The sequence below is a fragment of the Babylonia areolata genome, chromosome 33 (genome assembly GCF_041734735.1).
Source record: "Babylonia areolata isolate BAREFJ2019XMU chromosome 33, ASM4173473v1, whole genome shotgun sequence".
Taxonomy (NCBI): domain Eukaryota; kingdom Metazoa; phylum Mollusca; class Gastropoda; order Neogastropoda; family Buccinidae; genus Babylonia; species Babylonia areolata.
In genome coordinates, this window is record NC_134908.1 from 4,167,440 (window position 1) to 4,192,456 (window position 25,017).

General features: G+C 45.9%; 1 protein-coding gene across 1 annotated transcript in view; it reads right to left on the bottom strand.

Moving 5' to 3' along the window:
* Positions 1 to 25,017, bottom strand: part of LOC143276816 (vacuolar protein sorting-associated protein 11 homolog) — a 47,936-nt gene that overhangs the window by 5,064 nt on the left and 17,855 nt on the right. The window contains exons 13-24 of the mRNA XM_076581469.1: positions 23,107 to 23,253; positions 20,838 to 21,029; positions 19,579 to 19,684; positions 17,073 to 17,203; positions 15,630 to 15,713; positions 11,497 to 11,547; positions 10,579 to 10,667; positions 9,489 to 9,563; positions 8,054 to 8,145; positions 6,362 to 6,447; positions 2,916 to 3,037; positions 1,024 to 1,122 (exon numbers count right to left, since the gene is read on the bottom strand). Of these exons, the coding sequence (XP_076437584.1) occupies positions 1,024 to 1,122; positions 2,916 to 3,037; positions 6,362 to 6,447; positions 8,054 to 8,145; positions 9,489 to 9,563; positions 10,579 to 10,667; positions 11,497 to 11,547; positions 15,630 to 15,713; positions 17,073 to 17,203; positions 19,579 to 19,684; positions 20,838 to 21,029; positions 23,107 to 23,253 (1,274 nt within the window). The remainder of the gene's footprint in view (positions 1 to 1,023; positions 1,123 to 2,915; positions 3,038 to 6,361; positions 6,448 to 8,053; positions 8,146 to 9,488; positions 9,564 to 10,578; positions 10,668 to 11,496; positions 11,548 to 15,629; positions 15,714 to 17,072; positions 17,204 to 19,578; positions 19,685 to 20,837; positions 21,030 to 23,106; positions 23,254 to 25,017) is intronic.

The following is a 25,017-nucleotide window of genomic DNA, read 5'->3' on the forward strand; positions in this document are numbered from 1 at the left end:
ATAAGATTCAAAGTATTAGCATTTCTGTAATTATGCTCTTAATGAATAAATCAGTTATTAATTATTCTATGTTTTAGTAATGGACATGCACAAAGACTGAAGGCCACACACACACAGACTCACTGTTGGTGAGGTTCACACAAAAAGTGCACATCCACCCCGCCACCTACCCACCCCCACACACCGCCCCCCTCAACACACAGAGACACACACACACCCATCCACACACACACACCCATCCTACCACACACTCACACATCCTATCACACACACACACACACAAACACACACGCACACACACATCCTAACACACACACACACCACCCACCCACCCACAGACACTCACTGTTGGTGACAGGAGTGAAATTCACACAAAAAGTGCACACACGAACACACACACACACACACACACACACCACCCACCCACACCCCCACACAGACAAGACACTCACTGTTGGTGATAGAAGTGAGATTCACACAAAAAGTTTACACACGAACAAACACACACACCACCCACCCACCCAGACACACACAGAGACACTCACTGTTGGTGATAGAAGTCAGATTCACACAAAAAGTGCACACACGTACACACACACACACCACCCACCCACCCACCCACCCACCCAGACACACACAGAGACACTCACTGTTGGTGATAGAAGTGAGATTCACACAAAAAGTGCACACACGAACACACACACACCACCCACCCACCCAGAGACACTCACTGTTGGTGACAGGAGTGAAATTCACACAAAAAGTGCACACACGAACACACACACACACACACACACACCCACACACCCACACACAGAAACACTCACTGTTGGTGATAGAAGTGAGATTCACACAAAAAGTGCACACATGTACACACGTACGTACACACACACACACACCCACCCCCACACAGACAAGACACTCACTGTTGCTGATAGAAGTGAGGTTCACACAAAAAGTGCACACACGCACACACACACACACAGTCACACCCACCACCCCCACACACATAGAGACACTCACTGTTGGTGGTAGGAATGAGGCTCACACAGAAAGTGCACCGATGGGAGTTCCAGAGTGTGGTTACAGATGTTGCACTTGGAAGCCTGGAAGATCTTGGCCCTGCAAAAACCCCAACATCATCTCTCTCAGTTTCGATGGGCCCCACAGACGGGCGCAATAGCCCAGTGGTAAAAGCGTTGGACTGTCAATCTGAGGGTCCCGGGTTCGAATCACGGTGACGGCGCCTGGTGGGTAAAGGGTGGAGATTTTTACTATCTCCCAGGTCAACATATGTGCAGACTTGCTAGTGCCTGAACCCCCTTCATGTGTATATGCAAGCAGAAGATCAAATACGCACGTTAAAGATCCTGTAATCCATGTCAGCGTTCGGTGGGTTATGGAAACAAGAACATACCCAGCATGCACACCCCCAAAAACGGAGTATGGCTGCCTACAAGGTGGGGTAAAAACGGTCATACACGTAAACGAGTGAACGCAGAAGAAGAAGAAGAAGAAGATTATCTCATCGGAACAAACAGACCCCCAGTTCCATTCTCCAGTCAGACAATCATATTCCGACTACGCACGGGGCACTGCCGCCTGCGAGACCACATGTACCGAATAAAGCTGTCACACACTCCTCACTGCCCGTGTAAGACAGGCCCAACAAACCCCGGAGCACATCCTGCAGTCCTGCCCCCTGCATCAAGACGCACGGACGCAGCTGTGGCCCTATGGAGCCACACTGGCAGAAAAGCTCTGGGCACCGCACCAAAGAAGATCTCATCAAGACCACCACCTTCATCTCCAGCATAGGACTGCAAATCTGAGACCATGATCACGGGGAACGCAGAAGAAGAAGAAGAAGATTCTCCAGTCAAACTTGGGAGAAAGAGGCGAGAGCGGGAGTTTGAACCCAGATACTTTCTGACTCTGTAATGGCAAATGAATGTCTTAATAATTCTACCTTCCTTCCTTCTACACATACACACTCCCCCCCCCCCCATGCCCCCCTACCCCTCCCCACCCAAGAGACAGAGATAGAGAAAGAGAGAAAGGGTGGTAACCGACAAGGTCTGCATCTCCTAGATTTGTGCCCGTTTCTTTCTTGGTAGTGGCTCCCCCACCCCCAACCCCCCAAAATGCAATCGAGTGCGAAACAAAACACGGCAAAATTATAACAGTCGGCATCACTGCATAAGCTTATTGTGTCCTGACGACACACACACACCCTCACAGAGACATGAGAGAGAGAGAGAAGGGGGTTAACTTGTGTGGAGTGATGGCCTAAAGGCAACGTGTTCGCCTAGGAAGCGAGAGAATCTGACCGCACTGGTTCAAATCCCGGCACAGTCGCCAGTATTTCCCTCCCTCCTCCACTAGACTTTGTGTGGTGCTCTGGACGCTTGTCGTTCGGATGAGACGATAAACCAAGGTCCCGTGTGCAGCATGCTATTAGCGCATGTAAAAGAACCCACGGCAACAAAAGGGTTGATCCTGGCAAAATTCCGTAGAAAAATCCACTTCAATAGGAAAACAAATAAAACTGCAGACAGGACAACAAAAAAAAAAAAAAAAAAGGCGCTCTCAGTGCACATCCACCCCCCACCTACCCACCCCCACACACTGCCCCCTTCAACAGACACAGACACACACACACCCATCAACACACACACACACACACACACACACACACACAATCCCTGTGGAGAGCAGCCTGAATTTCACACAGAGAAATCTGTTGTGACAAAAAAAACAACAGAGTAATACAATACAATCGAGCGTAAAAAAAAAAAGAGGCAAAACTGTAACAGTCAGCATAAGCATACTGCGTCCGGACGACACAGAGACAGAGACAGAGAGACAGAGAGAGAGAGACAGAGAGAGAGAGCGAGACAAGGGGGATAACTGACGAGGTCTGCAGCTCCTGGATCTGTGCACGTTTCTTGGCGGTGTCCTCTTGGTACTGACGGATCAGACGCTTGTCTTCTGCCATCTGGTCCTGCTCCTGCTGCAGCCGTCGTATGATGAAGTCCTGTCCATCAAACATTGTCATTATTATCATAATGACAATAATAATAATATTAATATCTTCATCTTCTGCGTTCACTCATATGCACACGAGTGGGCTTTTACGTGTATGACCGTTTTTACCCCGCCATGTAGGCAGCCATACTCCGTTTTCGGGGGTGTGCATGCTGGGTATGTTCTTGTTTCCATAACCCACCGAACGCTGACATGGATTACAGGATCTTTAACGTGCGTATTTGATCTTCTGCTTGCATATACAAACGAAGAGGGTTCAGGCACGAGCAGGTCTGCACATATGTTGACCTGGGAGATCGTAAAAATCTCCACCCTTTACCCACCAGGCGCCGTCACCGTGATTCGAACCCAGGACCCTAAGATTGACAGTCCAACGCTTTAACCACTCGGCTATTGCGCCCGTCGTATATTAATATATAATAATAATAATGATAATAGTAATAATAATAATAATGGTATCTATATAGCGCTGAATCTTGTGCAGAGACAAGTCAAAGTGCTTTCGCACCAGTCATTCACACACACGCATGCATAACTCTAAAACTGTAGAAACTAAAGACAAGGAAGAGGCAGGCAAGGGAGGCTATTTTGGGAAGAGGTGGGTTTTAAGGCTAGACTTGAAAGAGCTGAGTGTGGAGACTTGACGAAGCGAAAGAGGAAGTTCATTCCAATTGCAAGGTCCAGAGACAGAGAAAGAACGGCAGCTAACAGTCGAGTGTTTGAATCTGGGTATGCGTAAACAGAGTGGATCCGAAGCCAATCATAGTGAGCGAGATGGAGTGTAGAGGTGAAGGCAGCCGCAGAGATACTATTACTACTGCTAGTAATGATAATAATAATAATAGTAATAGTAACAATAACAATTCTCCTGCTGCTGTCATCGTACGGTCAAGTCCTGTCAAACAACAATGACAACAACAAGAATTGTATAGAATTGTATTTCTCTTTTTGTCACAACATATTTTTCCGTGTGAAATTTGGGCTGCTCTCCCGAGGAAAAGCGCGTCGCTACACTACAGCACCACCCTTTTTTAAAATTTTTTAATAATTTTTTACTGCATGCAGTTTTATTTGTTTTTCCTATTGAAGTGGATTTTTCTACCAAATTTTGCCAGGAACAATCCTTTCGTTGCCGTGGGTTCTTTTACGTGTGCTAATAGCATGCTGCACACGGGACCTTGGTTTATTGTCTCATCCGAATGACTAGCGTCCAGACCACCACTCAAGGTCTAGTGGAGGGGGAGAAAATATCGGTGGCTGAGCCGTGATTTGAACCAGCGTGCTCAGATTCTTTCGCTTCCTAGGCCGACGCGTTACCTCTAGGCCATCACTCCACTACCACCACCACTACTACTACTACTAATCAGTTTCTTCATAATTCTTTATTCAGGGCTTCAAAACCTCTCAAAAGCTTTTCCAAATAACATGTCACTCAGACACAAAGTACAAGCCACAACAGAACACAGACACACTCACACACAAAGAAAAGACACACACACACACCCAACACCCTCCGACCCCCCAAAACACACAAGAGTACAGAACAGCTACCTTGACGACAGACAGGGAATCTTTGGAGTTGTGGGCCTTTGGTGAATGTCTGGATCACCACACACTCACACCAACATACCCCCCCCCCTTCCACCATGATGCCCCCACCCCCCCCCCCAACCCCCCCCCCACACACACACAGAGTATAGAACACCTCCCTTGACGACAGACAGGGAGTCTTTGGAGTTGTGGGCCATTGGTGAATGTCTGGATCACCACACACACACACCAACATACCCCCCCCCCCTTCCACCATGACCCCCCCCCCCTCAACCCCCTCCACCCTGCCCCCCCTGCAACCTCCCCCCCCCCCACACACACACACAGAGTATAGAACACCTCCCTTGACGACAGACAGGGAGTCTTTGGAGTTGTGGGCCATTGGTGAATGTCTGGATCACCACATACACACACACACACATACCCCCCCTCCACCATGGCACACCTCTTGCCCCCTCCCCCCCACACACACAGAGTATAAAACACCTCCCTTGACGACAGACAGGGAGGCTTTGGAGTTGTGGGTCATTGGTGAATGTCTGGATCACCACACACTCACACCAACATACACCCCCCCCACTTCCACCATGACAACCCCCTCCCCTCACACACAGAGTATAAAACACCTCCCTTGATGACAGACAGGGAGTCTTTGGAGTTGTGGGCCATTGGTGAATGTCTGGATCACCACACACACACTCTCACATACCCCCCCTCAACCATGGCATACCCCTCGCCCCCTCCCCCCCCTCCCACACACACAGAGTATAGAACACCTCCCTTGATGACAGACAAGGAGGCTTTGGAGTTGTGGGCCACTGGTGAATGGCTGGATCACCACACACTCACATACCCACCCCCCCTTCCACCATGACACCCCCCTCCCCTCACACACACACAGAGTATAGAACACCTCCCTTGATGACAGACAGAGAGGCTTTAGAGTTGTGGGTTCACTGGCCAATGTCTGGATCACCACATACATCCAAACCCACATAACCGTCTCCCACGCCCACATATCCACACTGGCCAATGTCTGGATCACCACATACATCCACACCCACATAACCGTCTCCCACGCCCACATATCCACACTGGCCAATGTCTGGATCACCACATACATCCAAACCCACATAACCGTCTCCCACGCCCACATATCCACATTGGCCAATGTCTGGATCACCACATACATCCAAACCCACATAACCGTCTCCCACGCCCACATATCCACACTGGCTAATGTCTGGATCACCACATACATCCAAACCCACATAACCGTCTCCCATGCCCACATATCCACATTGGCCAATGTCTGGATCACCACATACATCCAAACCCACATAACCATCTCCCCCGCCCACATATCCACATTGGCCAATGTCTGGATCACCACATACATCCAAACCCACATAACCGTCTCCCACGCCCACATATCCACATTGGCCAATGTCTGGATCACCACATAGATCCAAACTACATACCCCACAACCCTACACACAAATACACTCCCCTCCCCATCCCCTACACATACCTAAACACCCACACACCAACACACACACACACGCGCACCCACATACCCCTAGAACCCTACACACACATACACCCCTCTCCACACCCCACACACATACCTAAACACCACATACCAACACACACACACCCACATACCCCTACAACCCTACACACACCTACACCCCTCTCCACACTCCACACACATACCGAAACCCCCACATACCAACGCACCCACACAGTGCAGACCACCCACCTTGACAACAGACAGGGTAGCTTTAGAGTTGTGGGCCAACGTCTGGATCACCAGCAGAGGAGACATCAGGTTCCTTTTGTCAATGTCTGACACGTCATGTTAAGGCTTTTTTCCTTTTATTTTTATTTTTTTTTGACATCTAAACAGCACCTATAATTGGTAAAAAAAAAAAAAAAAAAAACCCCAACCCCTCTAGCTCTAAGCCTGTTACAAACACACATGCAAACATACACACCTGGTTATGACTTTTTCTTCTTTTATATCTATATATTTTGTACTGTATTTGTTTTTTTTGTTTTTTTTTTTGTTGTTGTTTTTATCACAACAGATTTCTCTGTGTGAAATTCGGGCTGCTCTCCCCAGGGACAGCGCGTCGCTAAAATACAGTGCCACCCCCCTTTTTTTTTCCCCCTGTGTGCAGTTTTATTTGTTTTTCCAATCGAAGTGGATTTTTCTACATAATTTTGCCAGGAACAGCCGTTTTGTTGCCGTGGGTTCTTTTACCTGCGCTAAGTGCATGCTGCACACAGGACCTCGGTTTATCGTCTCATCCGAATGACTTTGCGCTACAGCGCCAATCCTCAGAGACTCGAGCTCGAAGCGCTTTACAAACACACAAGCAAATTACACACACAGGCATGCACAAACACACACACACACAAATCCTTACAAAAAAACAACAACAAAAAAAACACATGCAAACTGACCCAAACACACACACACATATTCATCTATCACACACACACATACTGACCTAAAACACATACACTCAAATAAACACCACCACCCCCACACCCCCTTTAGTCTCCCCATCCCTCCCCCTCACTAACACAGGACCAATGAACATGTACGGAGCCGAGTTAAGAACCTTGCTGGACCTCAGGAACCTCTCCTTTCAACTGTGAAGAGACGCAAGCTGATACGGTTCGATCACAACACTCGACACACCAGCTTGTCCAAAACAATCATGCAAGGCACCATCGAGGGCGGGAGAAGAAGAGGAAGACAGCGGAAAAGAACTGGCATGAGAGCATCAAACAATGGACCGGACTCCACACACGTGAGCTGCTGCCAGCGGCTGCCGACAGAGACAGATGGAGAAGGGAGGTTGCGTCTGCGGTCCTCAGGCTTCCCCCAACGACTACTTCGTAGTTATGGGCCTGAGAAGAAGAAGCACTAACACACACCCATCCCCCCACAATCCCCGACACACACAAGTAAGTTTTCATTATCCTTTCACTCCTATTGGAGGATGGAGGATAACTGCAAAATAATCTTTTCATGCCCAGAACAAACATCCCCAAATACACAACAACAATGTCACATAAAAGTTGAGAAAACACAAATGTATTTTAACTCCCAAAGTGTAGCTGGGCAACATTTGCAAATCTAATCACCTTACAGCTAAAAGGACTTTTTTTTTGGCCTCCTTTGAGCATATCACAGAAATTAAAAACCGATCTTGGAGACAAATATTTTTTAAGAACATATCTGTTTCGTAACTGATCATAACTGGGACATTCCATTATAAAATGAAACTCATCCCCAATCACAGACACGTTACAAACCTTTACAAAACCGTAACTCTCGTGGCATGCCTTTGTGTCTCCCTGTTTCTATTTCCAGCTTATGATTACTACACACACACACACACACACACACACACACACGGAGGACACAATGCCAGGATACGAGACAGAACCTCCATGAGTTGAGGTTTACACTGCGCTTCCTTCTGAGCAAAGTACGACAGGGCGTGCACCCATAGCTGAGGGTCCTGTTGACTGCACACACACCATTTCAACATCATGATGATGATGATGATAATAATAGTGATAATAATAACAGCCTTCTTCTGAGCAAAGTATGACAGGGCGTGCACCATTTAATTGGGGTTTCCTATTGGCTGCACACACACACACACACACACACACCATTTCCACATCATAATGATGATGATGATGATGATGATGATGATAATAATAATATTAGTGATAATAATAACAGCCTCCTTCTGAGCAAAGTAAGACAGGGCGTGCATCCATTGCTGAGAGTCCTATTGACTGCACACACACCATTTCAACATGATGATGATGATGATGATAATAATAATAATAGTGATAATAATAACAGCCTTCTTCTGAGCAAAGTACGACAGGGCGTGCACCCATAGCTGGGGTTTCCTATTGGCTGCACACACACACACACACACACACACACACACACCATTTCCACATCATAATGATGATGATGATGATGATGATATTAGTGATAATAATAACAGCCTCTTTCTGAGCAAAGTAAAACAGGGCGTGCACCCATTGCTGAGAGTCCTATTGACTGCACACACACCATTTCAACATGATGATGATGATGATGATGATGATGATAATATTAGTGATAATAATAACAGCCTCTTTCTGAGCAAAGACAGGGCATGTACCATTTAATTGGGGGTCCTATTGACTGCGCACACACCATTTCAACATGATGATGATGATGACGCCTCTGGCGAACACTGAATCACATAAATCCCAACGCCTGTAAGCCGTTCTGCAATGCCACCTCTGGTGAACACTGGATCACATAAATCCAACGCCTGTAACCTGTTCTGCAATGACGCCTCTGGCGAACACTGGATCACAAGTCCAACACCTGTAACCCATTCTGCAATGACGCCTCTGGCGAACACTGAATCACATAAATCCCAACGCCTGTAACCCGTTCTGCAATGACGCCTCTGGCGAACACTGAATCACATAAATCCCAACGCCTGTAACCCGTTCTGCAATGACGCCTCTGGCGAACACTAGATCACAAGTCCAACGCCTGTAATCTGTTCTGCAATGACGTCTCTGACGAACACTGGATCACACAAGTCCAACGCCTGTAACCCGTTCTGCAATGCCACCTCTGGTGAACACTGGATCACAAGTCCAACGCCTGTAATCTGTTCTGCAATGACGCCGCTAGTGAACACTGGATCACACAAGTCCAACGCCTGTAACCCGTTCTGCAATGACGCCTCCTAAAAATTCAGCGTGGAACACACAAAAGGGTGAAAACGAAAACGAGAAAAAAAAAAGAAAAAAAAATCATTTGGAATAAAGGAACATACGATACATACCCAAACTTTTTGCACGTTTCCATGACGTGAACAAACTCTCCGTGCTCCATGTGGTACTGTAGGATTTGCTGGTACCTGTACACACACAGAACTCGAGTCATCTGCATGCACATTATTCTTGCGTCGCGTTAACATACATTTTTGATGTACACGTTATCGATGTGTCACATTAACACACGTCATGGACATACACATTATCAATGCGTCACTTTAACACACACCAACAGCACACAGATTATCCATGTTGTCCATTAACACACATCATGAATGAAGGCATTTTCTGTGTGTCTGATAAAAGGGGTCGCGTGATCCAATGTCACTGCGATCGCGCCTTAATTTTAGCGCGATTGCCCGATCGAGCTACATAATTATGTGACCTGGTTGGAGACATAATTTGACAAAAAACAAAAACGCCAGAGAATTGACAGACAGACAGAAAATACGGAAAAAAAAACTTAGCCGTATGAAGAGCACAGGAACAGGAGTAATGATGGCTGCCAGAAAAAGAGGGCGCTAGCCAGCGGGACAAAGGGGAGGTTACCTACTTCCGGGAGGTTATCGGCCGTAGTTACTTTCGTTTTCTCCGCATAGGCGGATAGTAGTTTGCACAGGGCAGGAATGTCAGACCCCCGCCGGAGTCTGCACTAGTTGGGTCATGGTTAAGTATGTGTAATTAAATCAACACTATTACCACCATCACTGGTGTTCAGTATCAGTATCAGTAGCTCAAGGAGGCGTCACTACGTTCGGTCAAATCCATATACGCTACACCACATCTGCCAGTCAGGCCTTGAGGGGGAGGGAAAAAAAAAAAAAAAAAAAAAACAAAAAAAAACACTGGTGTTCACTCACTGATTTGGCTGACCAAGACCACAAATACGATTAAAACCAACACAGATACAGACTGTGATACACACACACACACACACACACACACACATATGGACCCTCCACACTCACACCCCTCACCTACCCAAGCAATCACAACCTCCCACCCCAATCCCTCTACACACACACCCCTCATCCACCCACCCACCCACAAACGTCCCCTACCCCACCACTCACACACACACACACACACACAACTTACAGGTGGGCCTTCTCATACAGGAAGAGAATGCCTGCCTTGAAGCTGTTCGCCTGACACAGCACCAAGGCCTGCTCCATGCTGTATCCAGCCTGAAAAAAAATCATCATCAGCATCACCATTATCATCGTCATCATCACTGTCGTCGTCGTCATCATCATCAAAGTCTCCATCAGCACCACCATTATCATCATCATCATCATTGTTCACAAGAGCACAACACCACGGCTTGCTCCATGCTGTACCCAGCCTGTAAAATCATCATCATCGTCATCATAATCACCATCGTCAGCATCACTGTCGTCATCGTCATCATCATCAAGGTCTTCATCAGCATCACCATTATCATTATCATCGTCATCATCGTTCACAACAGCACAACACCACACAGCTTGCTCCATGCTGTACCCAGCCTGTAAAAAATCATCATCATCATCTGGGTCATCATCACCATTATCATCGTCATCTTCATCATCATCACCACCATCATCACTGTCATCATCATCCTATCACGTCATCGACATCACCACCAGGTCATCATCAGCATTATCATCACCGTCATTACGTGTATCATCGTCAACAACGTCATTGTCATCATCATCACCATCACACACACACACTCCTTTGATGTATTATATTTAATACTGTTATTTATATTTACAGTGTTGTAGGTTAATGCTTGCTGATATACATATACATATTCTCCTTCCCATGACAACTCATTCAATACACACCACAACCTCTTTAGACTTTTTCTTATAATATACTTTCCTCTGATACATAACTTTTTTTTTTTTTTTTTTTTTTTTTAACACTAATATTCACATGCATTCCCTTTCCTTTATATACTACTTTACTCCTTTCCGTCTAAAAACACTTATAGTGAATAGACATTAAACTGAAGAAAACTGATCAACTCACATCAGGGTTTTTCAGCAGTTCCAAAGTCTTTCTCTCCATGTCCACTCGAGCCTGCAGTGTACAACACACACATACAACACACACATCAATCGTTGATAATGATATTGTTCATCATGGTAATCATGACAGCATGATAACATCAACAGCAACACATATCAATCGTTGATAATAAAATTGTTCGTCATAACAGTAACAACAGCGTGATAACACTTATAACCATACACACACACACACACACACACACAACACACACATCAATCGTTTGATAATATTGTTTGTCATAACAAAAACAGCTTGATAACACTAATAGCCACACAAACACATACACACACAACACACACATCAACTGTTGATAATGATATTGCTCATCATAATAATCATGACAGCATGATAACATCAACAGCAACACATGTCAATCGTTGATAATAAAATTGCTTGTCATAACAGTAACAACAGCGTGATAACACTTATAACCATACACACACACACACACACAACACACACACACACACACACACACACAACACACACACATCAATCGTTTGATAATATTGTTTGTCATAACAAAAACAGCTTGATAACACTAATAGCCACACAAACATACACACACAACACACACATCAACTGTTGATAATAATACTGTTCATCATAATAATCATGACAGCATGATAACATCAACAGCAACACATGTCAATCGTTGATAATAAAATTGCTTGTCATAACAGTAACAACAGGGTGATAACACTTATAACCATACACACACACACACACACACACACAACACACACACCCCAATCGTTTGATAATATTGTTTGTCATAACAAAAACAGCTTGATAACACTAATAGCCACACAAACACATCCACACACACAACACACACATCAACTGTTGATAATGATATTGTTCATCATAATAATCATGACAGCATGATAACATTAATAGCAACACATATCAATCGTTGATAATAAAATTGCTTGTCATAACAGTAACAACAGCGTGATAACACTTATAACCATACACACACACACACACACACACACAACACACACATCAATCGTTTGATAATATTGTTTGTCATAACAAAAACAGCTTGATAACACTAATAGCCACACAAACACATACACACACAACACACACATCAACTGTTGATAATGATATTGTTCATCATAATAATCATGACAGCATGATAACATTAATAGCAACACATATCAATCGATAATAATATTGTTTGTCATAACAGTAACAACAGCGTGATAACACTAATAACCATACACACACAAACACACACACATACATACATAAACGCACACATCAATCACTGATAATGATATTGTTCATCATAATAATCATGATAACATTAACAGCAACACGTCAATTGTTTATAATAATGTTTGTCATAACAGTAACAACAGCGTGATAACACTTATAACCATACACACACATATACAACACACATATCAAACAGTTATAATCATACACACACATACAACACACATATCAATTGTTGATAATAATATTGTTTGTCATAACAATATCAACAGCACAATAACACTAATAACCATACACACACACACACACACACACACACATATCAATCGTTTGATTATATTGTCATAACAATAACAGCCTGATAACACTAATAACCACACAATCACACACATCAACCGTTGATAATAATATCGTTCATCAGAACAATCATGACGGCATGATAACACACTAATAACAACACACACACACACTCTCACACACATGAGCGCACACTTACAAACACACTGCAAGCACACACAGCCATGTCATAGCCTCTTTCCATTCTTTCCCTGTCTCTAATACTATTCTAATGTTACTCACAACGCAAAATATCAAAGAATGAACGCACAAACACACACATTCACACACACGTATTCACATGTCATGCACACTGCAAGCAAACACATTCAAATCCTCTTTCAATTCTGTCTCTCTATGTAATCTTCCATCCGTCTAATGTCACTCACATGAAAAACAGCAAAGAATGAATGCACATGCACACACATTCACACACACACATACACACACACACTTATACACACACACACACACACATTCACACACAAACACACACACATTCGTCATATAATTCATGTTTTGACCATCCGTGGTACAAAGATTAACTCTCTCCATACGAACGGCGAAAGAGACGACGTTAACAGTGTTTCACCCCAATTACCATCATCAAAATATTGCAAGCGGAAGGCTCTTATACTGAAGAGGTGAATGTTGACAAAGAATACCACAATTCTGATGATGGAAGCTAATGGTTGGGTCATTCAGACACCCACTGGACATCCGAGGGGCCTGTGTAGAGGAGAAGAGAGGACTGGCCGTACTGAGTGAGTTAACTTTTGTTGTATCCCTTCTCACGAAGGGATTGTGGGAAATGAGCGGGTGGTTCGTTGTGCGAAAAAAGCCGCGATGAACATATACAATGCCATAGAAATTTGTATTCCATATTCATTACAAGAAGGTTATTCTCAACTGGAGAAAACTTGCTGGAATCATGTCAGTAAACTAAAACAGGAGTCTGATCCCAACAGAGAAAACACTGACAATAGCTTGTGCAAAACTGATTGCATGTTTTCTTTTAAAACAAAAAAAGACATCACAGTAGCAGAAGGCTCACCAGTCTAATATACAGACTACGACTGGACGGCATAAAAACAAAATATACTTCTAAAGTGACTTGCATTTTCGTCAATAAAATTACCCCCGTGTCATATCATCCATAAATTTGAACAGTTAAAACCATATTTACCTATGTCATTTACAAAATCTGCAGTTTCATCTGCTTCAATTAGAAATGTCTTATATGATAATCAACATCTGTTTGAAATAGTTCAGAGTTTAATTTGCAGCCCAATTGGCTCTTTGTTGTAATTCTACTGGTTGACTAGTTAATTCTTTTTCGTTTATATTTTTCTTTTTTTCCCTTTTTTTTTTTTTTTAATGCTGATTGAGGAGAGAGGAACAGGGAAAGCAGTGATGATTTAACTCTCTCCATACGAACGGTGAAAGAGACAACGTTAACAGCGTTTCACCCCAATTACCACCATCAAAATATTGCAAGTGGAAGGCTCTTATACTGAAGACGTGAATGTTGACAAAGAATACCACAATTCTGACGATGGAAGCTAAAGGTTGGGTCATTCTGACACCCACTGGACATCCGAGGGGTCTGTGTAGAGGAAAAGAGAGGACTGGCCGTACTGAGTGAGTTAAAATGCTGATTGAGGAGAGAGGAACAGGGAAAGCAGTGATGATTTAAGGCATGGGTGGGGTGGGGGAGATGATGGGTTTTCATCTAAAATCACAAATGTGGATAGACGTTAAGCAAAAGAACGAATGAACGAACACACACACACACACATTCATATCCTCTTTTCATTCTGTCACTCTCTCTAATACTCTCCCTTTCATTCTGACTAATGTCACACACAATGAAAATCTTTAAAAAAAATCAAAGAATAAATGCACACACACACACACACAGAAATGATCACTAACAGAGATAGACTGTTGATGAACCATGCCATGCAGATAGAGCTCCAATTGTGTGTTGCACACACACACACACACACACACACACACACGCACAGAAATGATCACTAACAGAGATAGACTGTTGATGAACCATGCCATGCAGATAGAGCTCCAATTGTGTGTTGCACACACACACACACACGCACGCACAGAAATGACCACTAACAGAGATAGACTGTTGATGAACCATGCCATGCAGATAGAGCTCCAATTGTGTGTTGCACACACACACACACACACACACACGCACGCATGCGCACACACACACACACACACACACACACACACACGCACGCATGCGCACACACACACACACACACAAACACACAGAAAAGACAAGAAAAAGAAAGAAAGCACACACACACACACACACACCACAGAAATGATCACTAACAGAGATAAGACTGTTGATGAAGCATGTCATGTAGTCAGCACTTCAACAGTGTGTTGTACACACACACACACACGCACACGCACACACACACTCACACTCACACACACACTCACACACACACACACAGAAAAGACAAGAAAAAAAGAAAGAAATGACCACTAACAGAGATGGACTGCTGATGCACCATATCATGCAAGTAGAGTTCCAACAGTGTGTTGTACACCAGGCTGGACGAATTGGGCTGAACCTGCAATTAAACAAAAAAAACCCCATCAAAACACGCTGATCATTATACGCACTGATGAATACATACACAACAAACTAACCACTGCACACACTCACATACACACACACTCACTCAAACGCAACAAACAACACACTGATCATTACACAGTAAACACTACACACTGATAATTACACACACACACATACCCTTCCCCCTCACTCCCTATATGTATCAATGTCTTCATCATTTTTTTTTTTAATTAAAATTTTTTTTTTTTTTTTTATCACAACAGATTTCTCTGTGCGAAATTCGGGATGCTCTCCCCAGGGAGAGTGCATCGCTACACTACAGCGCCACCCATTTGTTTTGTATTTTTTCCTGCGTGCATTTTTATTTGATTTTCCTATTGAAGTGGATTTTTCTACAGAATTTTGCCAGGAACAACCCTTTTGTTGCCGTGGGTTCTTTTACATGCTGCACACAGGACCTCAGTTTATCGTCTCATCCGAATGAATAGCGTCCAGACCACCACTCAAGGTCTAGTGGAGGGGGAGAAAATATTGGCGGCTGAACCGTGATTCGAACCAGATTCTCTTGCTTCCTAGGTGGACGCGTTACCTCTAGGCCATCACTCCACTTGTATGCTTTTATCAAATATTATCCCCCAAAGAAAGGAAAAAAAAAAAAGAAAAAAAAAGTGATTGCTTTACCCTTTTTTTTTCACCTCTGAATTGACTGAAACAAGTTTAACTCTTTGGCCAGAAAGCTTCTGTGCGAAAAACCTTCCTCAGTGTCAAATATTTTTAGATTTGATGCTCTCACTCACATGATTCCATTTGTGCCAAAACACCACAGCGGGCTTGTTCACTTCGAACTCGGAAAACGGGGGGGAAGGGGAAGGTTGACGGGCTCAACAGCCGAGTGGTTAAAGCGTTGGACTGTCATGCTGACGGTCCTGGGTTCGAATCACGGTGACAGCGCCTGGTGGGTAAAGGGTGGAGATTTTTACGATCTCCCAGGTCAACATATGTGCAGACCTGCCAGTGCCTGAACCCCCTTCGTGTGTATACGCAAGCATAGGATCAAATACGCACGTTAAAGATCCCGTAATCCATGTCAGCGTTCGGTGGGTTATGGAAACAAGAACATACCCAGCATGCACACCCCCGAAAGCGGAGTATGGCTGCCTACATGGTGGGGTAAAAACGGTCATACACGTAAAAAGCCCACTCGTGTATATACGAGTGAACGTGGGAGTTGAAGCCCACGAACGCAGAAGAAGAAGAAGAAGAAGAAAAGTTGCCTGTGGTGGTGAAAGAGTTAAAAAAAAAAATAAAAAAAATAAATAAAAAATCAAAAAAAGAATTTCAGGTCTCCCACCTCCACCATATGTTCCAGAAACTCCGTCAGCTGCTGCGCGTTGTTGACGAAGATGTGGATGAACTCCTCGGCGTTGGCCCGCTGGATTCTGGGTACGGCGCCCTCTAGGCTTGTCTGGTCCACCAGCGGCTCTAAGGGGACACAATTCAACACGCATGAATCTCAATGTTGGAAGCTGGCCGTCCCATGGGGGTACAGTTTAAGAAAAAAAACAACCAATGACCATGACAAAACTTGTTGATATTTTGTCACATTCCCCACTTAGCTAGTAAAACAATAAAAGCTACCGTAAAGTTCAGTCTATAAGCCGCGACTTTATCTCACAGCTTCTTCTTCTTCTTCTTCGTTCGTGGGCTGCAACCCCCACGTTCACTCGTATGCACACGAGTGGGCTTTTACGTGTATGACCGTTTTTACCCCGCCATGTAGGCAGCCATACTCCGCTTTCGGGGGTGTGCATGCTGGGTATGTTCTTGTTTCCATAACCCACCGAACGCTGACATGGATTACGGGATCTTTAACGTGCATATTTGATCTTCTGCTTGCATATACACACGAAGGGGGTTCAGGCACTAGCAGGTCTGCACATGTGTTGACCTGGGAGATCGTAAAAATCTCCACCCTTTACCCACCAGGCGCCGTCACCGTGATTCGAACCCGGGACCCTCAGATTGAAAGTCCAACGCTTTAACCATTCGGCTATTGCGCCCGTCTCTCACAGCTTCAACCTCTGCGGCTACCAATGACAACCAACCACATCCTTCAAGACTGTAGGACGCACGCAGCATCCAGGAGGAAGTACTGGCCAACACCGACAGCAGTGGAAGCCAAGCTGTACGGCACCCTGGAGGAGCTGCGATGGACGGCAGCCTTCATCGAGGACACGGGGCTGCTCATCTAATGGGAGGGGAACGAGGAAGAAGAACCTCTGTGGCTTATACAATGATGCGGCTTATTTGAGGATTTTAACGATCCCAGGAGTGTCACGTTCTCGTCTATTCTTAGCTGCCCTTCAACTCACCAAAATCATGATTTCTGTTCATGAATTTCTGGATGAGCACACACTGAAGCCTTCAGATCAGCATTCAGTTCTACTCTGCTGAAGTGCACACCCTCATCATGCTGAAAATGCAACGTGATGCCTATGATGCAGCCTTCAAATTGAAGGCGATCAACCTAGCAGACGACAGTGCAAGCGACGAGCCAGCAGCGACCTCCACCTTGCGTTCATGTTCATGAAGTGAAAGCGAGGCTGAAGTCAGTGACAAGATGGCAGAGGAAGCTGTGCTGGTTCTCTTCAACTTGGACACTGAAGACGAAGATTTTAGTGGATTCAGTGAGCAGGACAACATTGAATAAATGTGACTATCCCTAAATTATGGATTTTTTTTTGTTTTTTTTTGTGGCACTAGCAGTATTTTCGCTTGGTTTTCTTTGTGTTGTTTCCACTTGCGTTTATTTCATAACTTACAGTATTGACAGCTTTTCTGTAGTATTGGTATGTGTTACGGTACCAGTAATAAGTGCAGCTTATAAGCCAGTGCGGCTTATGTGTGTATGAATTTTTTTATTTTATGATTTAGTGGGTGTGGCTTATATACCAGTGCGCTCAACAGACCAAACTTTATGGTGCATATACCAGCTGCCGTGGCGAAGTGGTTAGCGTCACAGACTGACGGCTGGGAGGACACGGGTTCGAATCCCAGCGGAGGTGGGTTTTTTTTGGCAAGCCGCCGGCTCCTATCCAGGGTTGAGTGTGCTGTGGGCATAAATGGGGAGACTGGGACCACACAGTCGAGCATCATCCACTTCACGTATGCGTCTTTGGGTGTGTAGCTTTAATTTCCTGACCATCACTGCAAGTGTCTGTATCTCTCAGGCCTGGCTGATGCCGAGATATCATGACAGGAAGTGTCACAGTCCCAAACCTAAATGGACCTCCATAGCAGTATCGTCATCATCATCATCATCGTGATCCTCCTCCGTCTTCATCATCATCAATATAATTTTTTTTTTTAAAGCCCCAAATTTTGTGGCCTTTCGTGCCCTGCTCTCATGGTGACCTCAGTTTCAATACCTCTCCACTTCTACACTTGGGGTGAGTCTTGTGAAGGTCTTTGGTGTCGGTGGATTCATGGGGACTGCCGTTAGAGGGACGTGGTGGCGGTCTCCACTGCAGGGGAGACGCTCACTTACAACTACATATTGTTCTCAGCAGTTTTGTTTACTACTAGTACTGCTACTATTTAATGTATTAATACTGAGATGAGGGCATTCTCCTGGAATGGTGCCGATTTGTTGAAATGCATTTATGACAGACAAATTTTGTACTGGACTCTATGTGAGACAGGGAGCCAATGGAGAGACTGCGAGGCATTTACATACAACAGATTCTCCAACCATGACCCGATAAATACAACAAATCTGTTGTAAACCCCCCCCCCACCCCCACCCCCTCCACCCCCTTCTTCCCTCCCCGCCCTCGAAAGCGGACAAAGAGACGTACGATTGGTGGGTTTGTAGTCGGTACACAGACGTTTCAAGAGGTCCGTGGTCTGCTGAGGGGCTTCCGCCATCAAGACCTTTCCATACTGCTTCAGGTTGCTCTCCGCCTGGACAGACGACGGACAATGTGTCAGTTATACATTGGATTCCCCCCCCACCCTCTCTCTCACCGCATAGAACCATACATTGAGTTGGTATTGAACAGATTTATAAAATGTGCATTGACAAAATATAAATTTGGTGTTTCTGATATTGCTACTCATTGTTTCAGATACGGAAATTTAAGGGAATCAGTGTTTACTTGTCGTTTATGTAATCTGGGTAAGGAAGACGAGCTACATTTTGTGTTATGTTGCCCTGCCTTGAGTGACCTCAGACAAAAACTAATCCAACCAAAGTATTATAAAGATCCATCTAACTTTAGATTTAATTTGCTCATGTCGTGAAGACATGAGTCTACTCTGTGTAACTTGGCCATTTATATATATATGAGGCATTGAAGAGATTGAGAATAGTTACGACGTGAATGTTGTTGAACATCTGTGTTAGATATTTTTTGGTTGGTTTGTGTTGAAGATGCATAGTGTGTCATGTAAAATCTTATTTATCTTTCTTTAATGTCACTCCCTTCAGTAAGGGGCTTTGGCCTTGACTACTGTAACTCTCTATAGTCTGGTCTGCTTGCTTCATCCATTCAGTCCCTTCAGCGCATACAAAACTCTGCTGCCCAACTCGTCCTCAGAAAGAAAAGATCTGAGCACATCACTCCTCTTTTGCAACATCTCCACATGCTCCCTGTCTCACACCGAATAAAGTACAAGATCAGCACTCTGTGTTATAGATGCATTCACAAGACTGCCCCTTCCTATCTCTGCAGCTGCCTTCACCTCTACACTCCATCTCGCTCACTACGATTGGCTTCGGATCCACTCTGTTTACGCATACCCAGATTCAAACACTCGACTGTTCTTTCTCTGTTTCTGGACCTTGCGATTGGAATGAACTTCCTTTTTCGCTTTGTCAAGTCTCCACACTCAGCTCTTTCAAGTCTGGCCTTAAAACCCACCTCTTCCCAAAATAGCCTCCCTTGCCTGCCCTTCCTTGTCTTTAGTTTCTACAGTTTTAGGGTTATGCATGCGTGTGAATGACTGGTGCGAAAGCACTTTGATTTGTCTCTGCACAAGATCCAGCGCTATATAAATACCATTATTATTATTATTATTTATCTGAATAAAAAATCGTTATTGTTATCTCTCTCACCGCCAGGAAGGGCAGCCTGGCGATGTAGGTGAGGGCCTCCTGGTAGTCCCGGATGTCCTCCAGCTGGATCTTGAGGTACCACTCGTGCTTCAGGTGCTTGTCGGCCAGGGACAGGGCGTGGCGGTGGTACCCCGCCTGCCGACACACCTTGATGGCCGTCTCCACGTCAAAGTCCACCTCTCGGTCCTTGGTCTGCAACACAGGTTAAGGCCAGGTGAGGAGAGGGGAGGGGAGGGAGTGGGGGTCAAGGGGTTTGGGGAGGGGGGGGGGAGTTGAGGGAAGGGGGTGGGGGGAGGGCATGGAGGGCATCCCTCAGCTTGGTGTGTGTGGAAAGTTGAAAGTTGAGGAACACGTGTCCACAAACACACACACACACAAACACCTAAACACACAACCACAAACCAATCCTAAACACCCACACCCACACACACAAACCCTAAACACCCACATCCACAAACAAACACACACACACACAAACCCTAAACACCCACCCACACACACACACACACAAACCCTAAACACCCACATCCACAAACACACACACAAACCCTAAACACCCACACACACACACAAACCCTAAACACCCACATCCACACGTCCTTCAGCCTGGTGTAGCAGTTGAGCACCACCAACCTCCCGAAACACCCCCCGCACCCCTCCCACACACAAACATCCCCAACACCCTCCCCATGCCCCCCCCCCCCCGACCCCCCACGTACGTACCATGATGAACTCATCCAGTTTGGACAAGTCCTTCAGCTTCGTGTAGCAGCTGAGCACCACACACCCCACCCCACCCCACTCACACACGTACAATACAAAACATTACAATAAAATGCAACACAACACAATACTGTACAATACAAAAAAATCCAATGCAATGCAACACAAGACATCATTAACACAATACCATACAATACAACACATTACAAAACAATACAACACAATACTAAACAATACAAAACAAAACAATAAAATGCAACACAGCACACCCTCACCATGCCCCCCCCCCCCCCCCCCCCCCGCCCCCCAACGCACCATGATGAACTCATCCAGTTTGGACACATTCTTCACCTTGGTGAGCAGCACCCACCTCCCAAAACATTCCCCCCCAACCCCCCACTACACAAACACCTCCCCAACACCCACACCTCCCCATGCACCATGATGAACTCATCCAGCTTGGACACGTCCTACAGCTTGGTGTAGCAGTTGAGCACCACCCACCTCCCAAAACATCCCCCCCCGCACCCCCTCTCGCACCCCCCACCACACAAACACATCCCCAACATCCACACCTCCCCACGTACCATGATGAACTCATCCAGCTTGGACACGTCCTTTAGCTTGGTGTAGCATTTGAGCACCACCACCCACCTCCCAAAACATCCCACCCCGCACGCCTCCCGCCCCCGCCCCACCACACAAACACATCCCCAACACCCACACCTCCCCACGTACCATGATGAACTCATCCAGCTTGGACACATCCTACAGCTTGGTGTAGCAGTTGAGCACCACACACCCCACCCCACCCCACTCACACACGTACAATACAAAACATTACAATAAAATGCAACACAACACAATACCGTACGACACAAAAAAATCCAATGCAATGCCACACAACACAACACATCATTAACACAATACCATACAATACAATACAACACATTACAAAACAATACAACACAATACAAAACAAAACCATAAAATGCAACACAGCACACCCTCACCATGCCCCCCCTCCCCCCCCAACGCACCATGATGAACTCATCCAGTTTGGACACATTCTTCACCTTGGTGAGCAGCACCCACCTCCCAAAACATTCCCCCCCAACCCCCCACCGCACAAACACATCCCCAACACCCACACCTCCCCACGCACCATGATGAACTCATCCAGTTTGGACACGTCCTTCAACTTGGTGTAGCAGTTGAGCACCACCCACCTCCCAAAACATCCCCCCCAGCACGCCTCCCGCCCCCCCTCTCAGCCCCCCCCCCCAACACCCACACCTCCCAAAACATCCCACCCCGCACGCCTCCCGCTCCCCCCCACCACACAAACACATCCCCAACACCCACACCTCCCCCCCACGTACCATGATGAACTCATCCAGCTTGGACACGTCCTTCAACTTGGTGTAGCAGTTGAGCACCGTCACCCACCTCCAAAAACATCCCCCCCCCGCCCCCCCCCCCGCCCCCCCCCCCCCCCCCCACCACACAAACACATCCCCAACACCCACACCTCCCCCCCACGCACCATGATGAACTCATCCAGCTTGGACACGTCCTTCAACTTGGTGTAGCAGTTGAGCAGCAGGGTGGTGTGCTCCTCCGTGGCCAGCTGGGACTTGTGGAGGGCCTGCAGGTACTTGGTCAGGTTGTGGATCTTCTGCGCGTCCAGGAACTGCACAACACAGTCATGGGTGTGTGTGAGAGAGAGACACACAGAGAGAGAGAGAGACAGAGAGACAGAGAGAGAGAGAGAGAGAGAGAGAGAGGTTGTGGATCTTCTGCGTGTCCAGGAACTGTGGCAGTGCAACACAGTCATGGGTGTGTGTGTGAGAGAGAGAGAGAGACAGAGAGAGAGAGACAGACAGAGAGACAGACAGAGAGACAGAGAGAGAGAGAGAGGTTGTGGATCTTCTGCGCATCCAGGAACTGTGCAACACAGTCATGGGTGTGTGTGAGAGAGAGAGAGAGACAGAGAGAGAGAGAAGAGAGAGAGAGAGAGGGAGGTTGTGGATCTTCTGCGCGTCCAGGAACTGTGCAACACAGCCATGGATGTGTGTGTGAGAGAGAGAAACAGAGAGAGAGAGAGAGAGAGAAGAGAGAGAGAGAGAGAGAGAGGTTGTGGATCTTCTGCGCGTCCAGGAACTGTGGCAGTGCAACACAGTCATGGGTGTGTGTGTGAGAGAGAGAGGGACAGAGAGAGAGAGAGAGACAGAGAGAGAGAGGGAGGTTGTGGATCTTCTGCACGTCCAGGAACTGTGCAACACAGCCATGGGTGAGAGAGAGAGAGAGGGGGAGAGAGAGAGAGGGGGGTTGTGGATCTTCTGTGCGTCCAGGAACTGTACAACACAGCCATGGGTGAGAGAGAGAGAGAGAGAGAGAGAGAGAGAGAGAGAGAGAGAGAGAAAGGTTGTGGATCTTCTGTGCATCCAAGAACTGTAAAACACAGCCATGGGTGAGAGAGAGAGAGAGAGAGAGAGAGAGAGAGGGGGGGTGGGGGTGGGGGGGCAGACACAGACTAAAGTCACCTATGGCGGTTCACTGTCTAGTCAACTAAAGTCACCTATGGTGGTGCACTGTCTAGTCTACTAAAGTCACCTATGGCGGTGCACTGTCTAGTCGACTAAAGTCACCTATGGCAGTGCACTGTCCAGTCGACCAAAGTCGCCGAAGGTGGTGCACTGTCTCGTCAACTAAATCACTTAGAAGCACTGTCTGATCAACTAAAGTCGCCTACGGGTGCACTGTCTAGTCAACTATATCACTTATGACGGAAGCACTGTCTAATCGACTAAAGTCACCAGTGGGTGCACTGTCTAATCAGCTAAAGTCGCCTACGGGTGCACTGTCTAGTCAATTAAGGTTGCCCATGACCGTGCACTCTATAGCTGAGAAGGGTCGCCTATGCTGGTGCACTGTCTAATCGATTATATATGATAGTCAGTCATATCCGACTATGACCATCAGAACAGCAGAGGAGGCAACTGCTGTTCCAACTATCTGGGCTAGAATTTGATTACAGTGGAGAGTGTCTTGCCCAAGTATATCCCCACTCTCTTGGCCAAGAGGGTTTTAGGACCATCGGTGCTGGGATGGTTCCCAAAGGCCAACTAGCCCACAAGGCTGCAGCACTAAGAGCCAGTGCAATTTTGCCTCCTAGTTTGAGAGTCATAGTCTTTCACAAAAGACTAAGTTGTAAATGGTTTTCCATTGACTGGAGAAACCATTGATAATACAGCTCTCACTCTGCTGTTGGCCAAAATGTAAACTTATGTCAATCTGTGATATAAGCCAAGTGTTGGGCCTAAACTAGGATTGCAGTGAAAGAGTTTAAAACCACACCCCCACGACCCTGACCTTGCAGATGACGAAGGAGGCCCATTCTTGGTTATCGTCATCATCATCATTATTACCATCACTAACATCATCGCTATTATCA